This window comes from Belonocnema kinseyi, chromosome 4, assembly GCF_010883055.1.
Source record: "Belonocnema kinseyi isolate 2016_QV_RU_SX_M_011 chromosome 4, B_treatae_v1, whole genome shotgun sequence".
Taxonomy (NCBI): Eukaryota; Metazoa; Arthropoda; class Insecta; order Hymenoptera; family Cynipidae; genus Belonocnema; species Belonocnema kinseyi.
The window spans coordinates 89,598,854-89,612,144 of record NC_046660.1 but is presented as its reverse complement, the minus strand read 5'-3'; the positions used below and the strand labels follow the sequence as shown (position 1 = coordinate 89,612,144).

Here is a 13,291-nt window from a genome sequence, read left to right as displayed (position 1 = left end):
GTTGTTCGTCAAATTTCCACAGCTGTCCACGAGGGGGAATCCAAAAGTGGTGAAAAATTGTCTAGGTGGTATATGGATGACCCCTATCCATGCCAATTGAGGGTTGCACCTGTCCAAAAATTCTTTCTCAAAAGAGAATATGTTCTTTCTACCTATATTTCGTATCATCAGACCCTTAGGGATATATTCATAGAAAATGGAGCTCTTATCTTTTTCCTTTACTTTTCAGACAAAAAATGTGAGATGAAAAAAGCTTTTACGAAAATGTAAAAATGCATCTCTAATCCACCCTGCTGTTATTTAAACTGATGTGCTAAGAAGTTATCAATGAATTACTATTAAGTTCTTTACTACTTGTTGTTGTGAGATTTAGTGTTTAACACTTAGCAGTCCTACAAAATTATAATAAATTATATTCGATTTTTTTACTTCCAAATTTATTATTATCGTCAATTCTGATACTTCAATTATTGTTGATACTATAATATATTGAATTATGAATATGCCTTTTAATTGACATAATTTCAAATCTTATAAAATTGGTTTCTGCCTAATTTGAGTGATAATAGTTTTTATTTCATCAAATATAAACAAATTAAATAAATAGTTATAATGTCGACAATTACCAATATAAAGTATGTTCTTTATTTGATTAAAACTTTCAATTTTTTAAAAAGTGTCATTTTCAAAGATAGAATTGCTTTCAAAACTTTAATGCTTTTAAATTTACATTGATCACTACAAAGTACAAAAATACTTTTAAATTTTAATACTTTAGACTTTGGGTTAAAATTTTGAATTCTTCAAAAATTGAATTTTTATACATCACAATTAAGTATTTTCAAATTAAAAATATAAAAGTTGGAAATACTTTCAAATCTGATACTTTATATACGTTGGACATTTAAGATTTAATGTTTCTAAACTGAATTTTCTATCCACTTTATACTTCACACTGAATCATTTTAAAATGAGTTTTTCAAAATTGGGGACTTTAAAAATATACTTTTCTCTATTTGTTTGACTTTTAATACGAAAACATATTCAGTTGTACAGAGGTCACCCTAAAAATTCGATAATTCGATCTCAAATAAATTTTACAAATCATGTCAAAATATTCATTAAAACTTATAATGCTGTAGAAATCATGCTATAAATAATAATGACCGGGATCACAAAGCGAAAAGAGTCCTAAAAGGGGAAATACGGTACTTTTTTCACGATAAATGGGGAAAATAGGGGAAAGATTAATCTGCGGTTGTCACTTAGGCGAGCACTCAGGTGTGAACAAACGAAAGCGGAGAGGGCTATAATGAGTTAGTTCCCACCCACCGTCAACCCCAAAATCGGCGCTATAGAAGAGTTTCGCTGTAGTGCTAAATGATATCTTATGATTTCTGCCATGCAAGAATTTTATTAAATCGGATTTACATATGTCGTTTGCGATATAGAACTTTTGTCGGACTTTAAGAAGTCTGACAAAAAAATGAAATTTGTGAAATAAATCATTTTTATACTTTAAAATTGTTTTCCATAACCAAGAATATTTTCTAGAATATGCAATTTTTTAAATAATTAACTTTTTAGGCTTTAATTAAAAGGCGTTCGTCCCCTTTCTAACAGTTGTTTTTTGAATAGCTATATTTGTTTAACTATTCGAATCTTATATTAGATCAAAACTGCACTTATATACTTATAATTATGTCACACATATTGTTTTATTATTTTGTACTTCATTTATTTGTAAATGATTTATTTAAATGTTTTAATATTATACAGATGCATTTTATTACTTTCATAGACACACCTAGAAATACATATATATCTTACTTATGGTATATTATATCTGTGACCAAACATTTAATTTTAATTACAAAAATTAATTAGTAAAATTTTGAATTTAAATGGAAAAAAGTTATATTAACTATAATACATAATTATGTGATTTAAAGATAAATAAAACTTCACTTCTCGCGGTAGCATATTCTAAATTTGAAGAGAATAATTTTGTAAGGACAAACCAAGGTTTTTATAGTTTTTACATATAGTTTTTGCATAAAATTCCATGAAATAGATAAAGAAGTATTGAAGTTAAACTAGAGTTGATCAATTTTCAAGAACTAAAATAATGCTATAAATTACTTCTTGTCTAAAATTGCAAAAAATATTCCATCGAACTAGATTATTATGTTTTGTGATTTATCATTGTAAAATAAACTTTCAAAAGCATGTGCAATTATGAACGAATAAAAAATAATACAAAATCTTCAAAATCACTTGAAATCCATCAGAAATCCCTTGAAATCTCGTAAACCCCTTAAATCCATAGAAATCGTTGGAAATTTTATTTCATTTATTTCATAAAGTTGTCTGGAAATTCGCTGGAATCCCTTGAAACCATTTAAATATGAATGAAATTCTGGATACCTTTTTTGATTCCTTTGCAAGCTTAGAACTCATTTGAAATCCGTAGGAAACCCTTGACACCTTATAATTTCTTTTCAAATCATATGAATCCTTTAAATGTGGTAAAATCCCTTGAAATCTCTTAAATCTGTAGAAATCCCTAAAAATATTTATAAGTCGCTTAAAATGCAATTTGATTTATTGCATACAGCTCTTTAGGATTGCTCTGTCTCTTTCCTGTTTCTCTCTCCGATTTGTCACGACTGAGTGGACGCCGAACATCCCCCGCAGCTCCACTCACCCATTCCCGCGGCGCAGCGTCAATTCTCGGAAACTCTATGTCGAGAATCACTAAATCCAGATTCGACTGTATTCAAGTTTATACGTTGTCTGTTTGATTTTATTCATTATAGAATATTTCAAATGAAATCTCGGATTTAGAAGCACTTTCAATTTGAAACAATGAAATTTTTCATTAATAATCATTTTAAAAGAAATCGACAATATTAAAAAAATATTGTTACTTACGTGAAAAATTCTATGAAATAAAAACGAGAAGAAATATTTTGTTTGTTAATGCGAAAAAACTCTCGTTCTCATTAAAATGTGGAAAGAAATATTTTGAGGGTAAACAAGAGTTGATGTATTTTCAAGAACTAAAATGATACTATAAATTACTTCTTGTCTAAAACTGCAAATATATTTCATTAAGCTACGTAATTACGTTTTTTTTATTTATCATTGAACAATAAACTCTCCAAAAGATGTCCAATTATGAATCCAGAAGCTAGCACGCTCATTGGACGAAAATGCGAACGCAAGCGTAAAATTTATGAGGTGTGGAATTAACAGAGTGGTACATCATTCTGGGAACGCGAAACGCACCATTTAATTCGAGTTCCAATTTTGCAATTTTGCAGCACCGCGTGCGCTCGCATTGTATTTGCATCTAAAAAGCGTGCCCCAGGGTAATAGGCGCAAGTAACTATGGTCGGACCATCCAACTGGAAGTGATATCAGGCACCTACTTAATACAGAATAGAGTGAAATATAGGGATCTCAGATTTTGCAGAATTGCAGTTGTTTCTGACACATGTATATCAATGTCAAATGGATTACGCCCGAATCTCCAATTACTCAAATCGTATGCGGTAACAGGATGCTTATTAAAGTAAAGGTAGTTTATGGAAATAACCAGAGATTATGTCAATGTTGATTGTTCACTTGAGTAATTGTTGAAAAACGAATTATCGCATTTTTGCAGATTAAAACTAAACATAATTCTCCATTAAGGGAACGTTCAATAATTACGTAAGGATTTGTCTATTTGCTGCGTTTCAACTAATGTCAAGTGATTTTGTCTGCAGTTTTCCTTTCCCAGGCAAAACATCCAGTCAAATGCAAGTACTTTTAATAAAGTCGAATGCAAGCGCGGGTTATCACTAGATGTCAAAAAATTCATACAGTGGTTCTAAGCCCGCCTTAGTATGAGAAAATTTCCACAAGCCTATACCCAATGAAGTGGAGTATCTTAGCGATATTTGTACATATATGTATGTACTCACGCTAAAGGTCTTAAAGGATACCTTAGCAGGGTACAGTTTACGAAAATAAATAATAACATAGAATTATATTTTAAATATAATAATCTATGATTAAGTTAGAATACTTTAAAATATCAACAAAAAAAGTTTTTTTGTGTTTAGCTAATGGTATAATTTTTTCAAAGTATTTTTCATAAAATTAGTTCTATTCTAGAGATAAAAACGGGGCATTTATTGGAGCGTGAAAAATGTTTGTCAATTTTTTCTTAAGCTACTTTAAAATAGTAAAAAAAAGGTAAAATTAAAAAAAAGGTAAAATTAAAAAAAAAGTTGCAATGCTACTGTAACCCACACTAGAAAATTTACGTGGATTTTAACTTGATAAAAAACGATATTCTCAAAAATATGAATTTATATTATTTTATATCGTAAACTGTACAAATAAAAAATTAACTATAATCATTGTATCCACTTAAAACTTTGTATTTATCGTGAAAAAATCAGAGTACTGAAAGTTACGTAACAACGAGTCAACAGGGTGAGGGGCGGACGATATCGTTCCAAGGGGAAGGAAGGGTCGAAAAATCGCCCCAAAAAGCGTTAAGTAATATATGGACTATCCCTAAAGAATGTGCATCTCCCATAAAAATAAACAGAAATCCTTTCGCATCATTAAAAATATCCTACACTTTTTAAAATCCATTGAAGTCCATTGGATCCCCTGAAATTTTCAGGAATCCTTTGAAATTTTATAAAATCCAACGAATCTCTTTAAAAGCCCCTTAAAATTGTTTAAAGATACCCTAAACTCCTACGTTTTTATTTCGAAACGAAACCATTTTTAGTGTTTTTATTTATAAATGTTCAAGTTACGCTGTCAATTGGATATTTTTTACTTCAGAATGTAACTAAATAAAATTCCGAATTCAGAAACGCTTTCAATTTGAAATAATAAATTTTTAACTGATAATTTTAAATAGGTCGATAATGGTAAGACAATGTGTTCATTTTTTTTATAAACCAATTAAAATTATTAGTTTTATAAGGTTTTCCATACAATAAAATCTGCCCGCTGAACGGACACATGCTCGTCGCGCGCGGCTCTCTTCGCTCGCAAGTTTTAGCGCGCCTAGAGTGCACTATAGTTGTTTCTCTCGCTTCGTGTTCGATTTTGTATTTATCCCGCGCTGCGCGTTCGGTCTTCGCATTTCTCTCACATTCTTGCACAGATTATTCAAAATTAAAGTTCAACGAATTGAAAACTGTAATTTTGCGATTGTGAACTCTCTTTTGTTAAAGCTCATTCTGCTTTAGCGAATACATTCTCATCACGTATCTCGTGCTTCACACTCGATTTTGCCCAAAATGTCAAATTTTCTACAATATGCTCAACACTTTTATGTCAAATATAATACATTTTTTATCTTCCTCTGCCTGTGATTGGGTATTTAGACTTTACGAAAAAAAGTAAAAACTGTATTTATCATGATTACTTTAATATTTGTTTATTTTACGTTAAATTGTATTCTTATCTGCGCTGAAACATGCATCATTTTATTAAATTTATATCATTACAATTTATAATATGCATGGAAATTGAAATATTCTTAATCTCATTGCTTTGTTTTTTTTTTATTTTTTTTTTAAACTTGCTTTTTACAATTAAAAAAACTACGCTTCCTATCAGAAAAATATTCGTAAAAAATTTCTCAACCTTTTTTGGTTGAATAAATTTTGTCCCGCTTATTCTCGTAGATTGTATCGTTGTACTCAAATATATAAATGGAGTTATTGCTTTTTCATTAACTTTTTTTTGCGCTAAAAATTTGAATTTTCGATTTTTCGTTACCAAAATTTAAAAAGTTTTTTGAACAATCTTGCAGAGCAATTAAAAAGTAAAGTTTTTCTTATCTTGACTTTTTCCCATTTAATGCTTTGTTTGGCTTCAAATGTTAATTTTCGTTTAGTTTTTTGACATTTGAAAATGTTATAACTTTGGTCATTTTTATTTTATCAAAAAAAAATTATTTTATTTTATCAAAAATTCTTTGAAAACCTTAAAAAAATGTTGAAATCTAGTTTAATTCCTTGAAATTGTCTCAAATATACCCTAACCTTTCTAAAACTTTTTAAAACATCTCTCAAAATTCCTATAAAAAATTATGCAATCTTTTACATATTCTGAAATTCCACAAACTCATATACAGCTCTTAAAAATCGCTTGAAACCTTTGATAATTTTTTGAAATATATTAAAATCTTTTAAAATACCCTAAAAGCTTTTAAACCAACTGAAATCTATTAATTTTTTAAATCCCTTACAATCGTTACATAAATTCCTTAAAATCTTATGGGATATTTTAATTTCTTTCGAAATCCAATGTGTGTCTCAAATATTGTAAAATTCCTTGAAATCTTCAAAATCATTTAAATTTTCTGAAATCTTTGCAATTCCTTAGACATTTTTTAACTTTTTGAAAGTTTTTATAATCTCACTACATTTTTGGAAATCTCATGAAATTCCTCGGAATCTTTTAAAATACACTATACTTTTTAAAAACTTTTGAGATTTTTAAAGATCCTTAAATCATGTGAAATCCCTAGAAATCAAATCTTCGAAATTTTACTTGTGTTGAGAAATCTTCTAAAATCTGGATTTTTGAAATGGCGGATATCTTATTTTAGTTAATCTAATGAAGAAGTTCGAAATTATGTACAAAGGGGAAAAGTAAAGAAACAGTCTCATCGCAGCGGCCAATTACGAAAAAATAGTGGCTTTGCTAACAAAAATCAAATACTGTCAATAGCGAAGCGAGTTTGAGCCCTGGAATTTAGATTAAATAAGAAGCACTAAGAAACATGGTGCAAGAAGCATGACTCTACATTTTTGGAATTTCACAAAAAAATTTTTTTTAATTTTTGGATTTTTTCCAGAAATTTAGCGTTCAATTTTTCAACTCGATATCTCTATTTCTGTAGACGTGACGTGAGTTTTTACGAAAAAGGTGTCGGCAAGGTAGGAATCGATTATTTTTAATCTTAAAAATGCTAAAAAATTAAATCAGTGTATTAAATAGGGACGTAATAAATATTTATCCTCGTTAAGAGTACAATATTAGATAGTATTGCATAATTAAAATAAAGCAAATTCTCAAGGATCGCTAAAAATCCGCGGGCGATTCACTCTCGAATATCAATATTTAACTTTGGATAAGAATTTGAAATATCTGGAAATATATTCAAATAAGTAAAGTAACAAGACATTAAGAAAATATAAAAAAGGTCACAATTTAAAAATATCATTTACTTTAAATTCACAAAACAGCTAGCAGTAAGAAGCGAGTCGAAATCTTTTGTAAATTTAATCTATTTAAGGTATTTATGATGTGAATACTCTAATAACTTACCTAAGAATAAAGAATAATTTAAAATCATCCAAAATATTCAAATTTTTCAAAGTTTACTCGAGAGTGAATCGCCCCTCGTAAAAATCATTATTGAGTATCTTCTAAAGAGAGAGATATTAAACTCGGGCCCGATTCAATTGTAGTTTCGCCACTAGTAAATTTACACTTCATTTCTAAGATCAAGTGTCTTATACCAGGAATCCAGGAACTGCAAAGTGCTGCTCGCTCCAACATCAAGGAAATATGAATCTTGTCTGCCTTTTCAGCATCTTCTTCTTTCAAAGCTAAACATAATTAATTATGTAATTAGTACAGCAAAAACCCTTCTTTTCTTCTGGTTGAAAATCAATCGCACTAACCTTTCGAGATGTCCAAAACTTTTCTATGAATGCAACTATCCAGTTTGTCCTCCAGCCATAAACTTTTCATAGTCTCTATTCTCTTTTGGACTTCTTGGGCTTTCGATTTTGAATCTATGTGTTTTTCTATTACAGTCTCTAAGTTTAATAAGGCTTCACTCAATGATTTTTCTTTATCAATATATGAATCAGAATGAGAATCTTCTGGTCCTACTCTACTGAAAACAATCCCAGGACTTTCTGATTCGCTTTTGAAAGATGCAGGAGGCGGGAGATTCGGTGGAAGAGACATTGGAGATTGACTTTGAGAATTCGAGGCAGTGGTTGCTGAGTTTAATGGAAAAGCTACTCGTTTGTTCAATACACGCTTTGTAGGTGTTGCACACGAAGTTTGCGGTGGAGTGAAAGCCCATTTTGGCGGATCGTTCCATCCAGGATCGTGAGAGGACGATAAAGACTTCTGCGTGGAACTTACTTCTGCACCTAAATAAAAAATTAATATTGCCCAATTCCCAGTTATACGAGATATTACTTGAAGAAAGAAGGCTAATATCGCTAAGTTGAAAACTGTCTACTGAGTATACATATTAGGGCGGGTCGAAAATAAAAAATTGTGGAATTCGAAATTGATAAACCGTGAAAAAGTAGCGTATCAGGATCCTTAAAAGCTATTATTAGTTTGGAATCGATTCATATGCAGCTTGGTTTGCAGAGTTTTTCAATTTTCTTCAGTTTTAATTTTCTTCACATTCCTTGACGACAGCAATGTTTTCTAAATTTTTCGCGGATTTTAATCAATCATTTTCCAAGAGATAATTCCTATTTAATTCATTAATGATTTTTAAAAAAAGTTATTAACATCTGCGCACATAAGAGAAGAATTTTTTCAGTTACTTGAAAACTTTGCAGTAAAAAATGCACTGAGAAAAGAATCACCAAAACACAGGCATCGAAATGAGGAATACAATCAATTTTTTAATTCCTACTTTGATATTTAAGATACATGTCGTGCCAAAAATTAGATCCCTGGAAAAACATGTCTTGTTCGATTTTCAGAATACCTGTCTCATCGTAGAAAAAGGATTATTTTTTATGAAAAAAGTTTTAAAATTACGAAAAATAATTATTTAAAATTTTTTGAAAATCTTAATTTTTAATTTTGATCAATGATAGCTGATTTTTTAGGAAAAACATTTCCTACAATTCTACTGTTGTCAATGTATAAAATAATTAAAAATCCTCTTCAAATATAGTTTTCTTTAATGTCTTATTTTAAAGAGCTGCTTTAACGACTTGAACCATAGAGCTATCAATTAGTAGAGAATATTTTCCCCGAAAAAATTTGCCATCATTCATTAAAATTTATCAATTTTTCAAAAATTGATAAGAAGCGATAGTAAGAACAAATTCAATTCCTAAAAATATTATTCAAATAAATGTCTTTTATTTGAAATGACATCGTCAGTGATATTATTTTAATGCCTAAAATAATAGAGACTCTTTTTTTCAAATATCTGATTTTTGGCAGGACAAATACGTTGACAAAATTATCTTTATAATTCATAGTATACAATTTTTCTGAACCTGTGAGGCTTTTTTTAACATTGAAATGCCGACGAAAAAAATTGACAAGCCCCAGGAATCGAAATTGGAAATGGAAATGCAACGATTTTTTTAAATTCTGATTTTAGTATTAATTGAAGTTTCCATTGTAAATTGGTGTTAAAAAATTATGTGGGCATCTGTGGGCTCTTTTAGTATAAACGTACACTAGGAAAAAATTCTAATACAACATTCCAAATTTTGAACATTTTTTGTAATTCCAATTACGATTCTCAGATCTGGCCGATTTTTTCTGATATATTTTTACGCTAAAAAATTATATACTCAGGATAATTTTTTTAACCTCATGTTTTAAAGAGAATTTAATTAAATACCTCCCAAACTTCCTTGTATCGTACCGGGAAAATGCCCAAAAACTTTCCAAATATGATACTTTTGATGCATTTCAAGATTAATATTTATGACTGAAAACCTTTTGTAATTATTTACATAATTTGTATTTTATTTAAACAATGTTTACCCTGTTAAAAATATAAAGTTTTTTTCTGGGGTTAATGATAACATTCCCGAATTCCAAAATTAATATATTTTTTTAGGATATTTGTCAATATTGTTTAAGCAATACAAATGTTTATTTGTTTGAACAATGTTTGCATCATTCCCGAAAAGTTATTATTTCATATGAAACATGAAGAAAACTTAATTATAAAAATGATTATTATTTCAACAATAAGGGTATACGTTCTGAAATAAGAAAATACATCATAAATTAGTATCTTTTCAAGATGTACAGGGGAAAACATTGTTTCAATTAATGAAATTGTTTAAATAATTGCAAAATATCGTTAAATAAAATGCATTTTAGTCAACATTAATTAATTATGTCATTAATTTCAGAAATGAATATCGTTTTACGATTAACAGTGGGAAATTCTTGAAAACATTAAAATTGTTAAAATAATTATTAAACACCTTAAACAAGAAATATTGTACGTGAAATTACTCAACTGTATCATTTACCCCGAAAATAATAACTTTTCGCGTTTTAAAGACAAAAAATTGTTTAAACAAATAATAATTGTCTTAACAAACTAAAACTATTTATAATATAACTTATATGTTGAATTTTTCGGGGCATTTTAATTTCTGGGCCAAATACAAAGGGAACAATTTGGGAGGAATTGATAACCAAAAATTATAAGGGGAAAGAGATTTTTAATTGGATTATTTGCTGTTTCTAAAAAACTAAAATTAAACCTTTTTAATCGATCAACGGAAATCTGTATAACGGGCGAGATTATAAAATTCGCTTCTTTTCAACATTAAATCTTGAACTAAATTTTTTTTTTAATTTACGATTTCCTTCTGCTAATTAAAAAAAAAAAACGAATACTGATAATTGTTTTTTAAACAAAAATAACAACACTATATTTTTAAAACTATTTTTTAACGCTATAATATGATTAAAACTGAGAGTTCTTTTTATGCTAATAACCATTTTTAAATATTTTAAATGTTATCCAATATTTTTTAATATTATACAGTTTTAAAATAATGTACAACTCACACGAATATCTGATTTATCTGCTGAAATGCACTGAAATATCCGACAATAATTGAAAAATGTTAACAAAGAATAAGCTTTGCAGCCAACCGAGCAATAAAATATAATTACCTTCAGGTTCAACCATTTTTCAAAGCAGTCGTTGTAGTTCAGCATTCATCAACATTCATTACAATGTATGTTTGATAAGATTAAAACAAAATCAGCAAAATAATTCAATATTCTACTAATTTTCGCCCACCAACTGGAAATAAGCAAACCACTCTGAAATTTTTATTAGAAACGTCACACTGGCGCTGATGAACGCGGTCACAAGGCAAAATACAAATGAATTAATAACCCATCCTTGGAAAGGTAGGAAAGCGCCTCATTTATATCTAAACCTTTTTCAGAGCTGAGGTGGGAGATTGCTTATGCCGTGTATTTGATTTCGACCAAAGATATTAGGTCCTAGCAAAGATATGAGGTCCTAGATACGGCATAGGTCAGTGGTGGGAACGGCTGATATATATAATTACTTTTTCGACTATATCGAGGTGCTGCCCTCTTCAACTTTTCACCGTTTCTATGGCAACCGCGTCCACGTAGCACATCAGCGGGCGGGGTGGGCCCGGAGCGCACACCGAAACCAAAGATATTATAAGCTCTCTGTCAGAGCTGCCAGATCGAGGATGAAATTTACCCCCACCATACCTACCGTTTGGGAGCCGCAAAACAGAAAGTGCATGATTACCACTGTGAGTTCGTATGTAAGCCGAAAATGCACGATTCGACCTCGGAGTTCTGCTGTACGATGATTGCCGATCTGAAGGCTTCGGAAGACTTCGGTGGTCTTCTATTTATATCTTGCTCCCCACTTGAAAGAAATTGAAGAAATTGGCCATTTGGATCTTTTGCGTGATTCTTAATTTCATGCATACGTAGATTTTCAGGTTATGTTTTCCAGGTGTACATAATATGGATATATATATATATATATATATAATAATAATAATCAAATACATAATTGAACAAAAAAAAATTTTTTAATTGTTTTCAACATGATAGTAAAATTTTAAATAAAAAAATTACATTTTCATCCAAAAAGCTAAATTGTATACTAAAAAAAGTCATTTCTAATAAAATACATGAACTTTGCACAAAAGAAATTTATTTTCCATGAAGACTAATTTTCTGAGCAAAAAATTAATGTTTAATCATAGTTAAATTTTCGACAACAAAAATTACTTTTCTACCAAGAAAGAAGAGTATTCAATAAAATACAAAAAATTATAACTAAAAACGATCACTTTTCATTTAAACATAGAATAGTTAAATTTCTGGTTAAAAGAAATTAATTTTTAACCAAAAAGAAAATAAATTTTCTACAAAATAGTTACATTTTCAGAAAACAAATTTATCCCACTAATTGATGAATCAACAACCAAAAAAAAAATATGGGAAAAAAAATGTTAAAATTCTTTGAAATCGCTCGAAATTATCGGAAATTAATTGAAAATTCGTTGGAATGTTTTAAAATATCCTGAAAAATTTTAAATCCTTTAAAACCGCTTAAAATTTTTGAAAGCTCTTGAAAATTCCTTACAAGTTTAAAAATAACTTAAAAGCTTTCAAATCCTTTAAAATCTCATAGTGAATTATTGAAAATGCCTTGGAATCTATTAAAATATCCTAATATATATCAAATCCTTTAAAATCTCATATTAAATTACTGTCAAAAATTGAAAATTCCTTGGAACGTTTTAAAATACTCTCAAATATTTCGAAACCTTCAAAATATTTTGAAAGACCTTGGCATCTTTTAAAGATTTCTAAAGTAATTTGGAACTTTTTACATAACCCTGCTAAAGTTGTTAAAATTCTTTGAAATTCCTTTGAATTATAAAAATAAGTTTAAAATTCCTTAAGATCTTCCAAAACATCCTCAAATATTAAAAATTCTTAAAACCCTTTTAAAACCTTTAAAAAAATTTTAAAGCTCTTGAAAATATATTACAATTCAATAAATACCCTGAAATATTTCAAATACTTTAAAATCTCACACTAAATTATTAAAATAATTTGAAAATTACTTTAAATATATTAAAATATTCTAAAATATACATCAAATCCTTTAAAATATCATTCTAAATTACTGTGATCAATTGAAAATTCCTTGGAATCTTTTAAAATTCTCTCAAATTTTTCAAATCCTTTAAAATCTTTTAAAATACCTAGAACTTTTTATAAAGATTTCTAAAGTATTTAAATTTTTTTTAAGTAACCCTTTTAAAATTGCTTAAATTCTTTGAAATTCCCTTAAGTTATAAAAATCAGTTGAAAATTCCTTGATATTTTTAGAAATATGTGTATTTTATTGAATACTCTTCTTTCTTGGTAGAAAATTAATCTTTCTTGTCGAAAGTTTAACTATGATTAAACATTAATTTTTTGTTCAGAAAATTAGTCT

The 13,291-nt window shown here is 28.7% G+C and overlaps 2 protein-coding genes across 2 annotated transcripts in view; one reads left to right on the top strand and one right to left on the bottom strand.

The window, feature by feature from the left end:
• Positions 1-13,291, top strand: part of LOC117170664 — a 245,866-nt gene that overhangs the window by 182,124 nt on the left and 50,451 nt on the right. The gene's annotated exons all lie outside the window — the stretch shown is intronic.
• On the bottom strand, positions 7,011-11,251 carry LOC117170666 (steroid receptor RNA activator 1-like). The gene is made up of 3 exons (XM_033357594.1): positions 10,954-11,251; positions 7,716-8,198; positions 7,011-7,640 (listed from the first exon to the last, which is right to left on the bottom strand). The coding sequence occupies exons 1-3, from the start codon at positions 10,967-10,969 to the stop codon at positions 7,444-7,446; spliced, it is 696 nt and encodes a 231-aa protein (XP_033213485.1). The 5' UTR covers positions 10,970-11,251; the 3' UTR covers positions 7,011-7,443.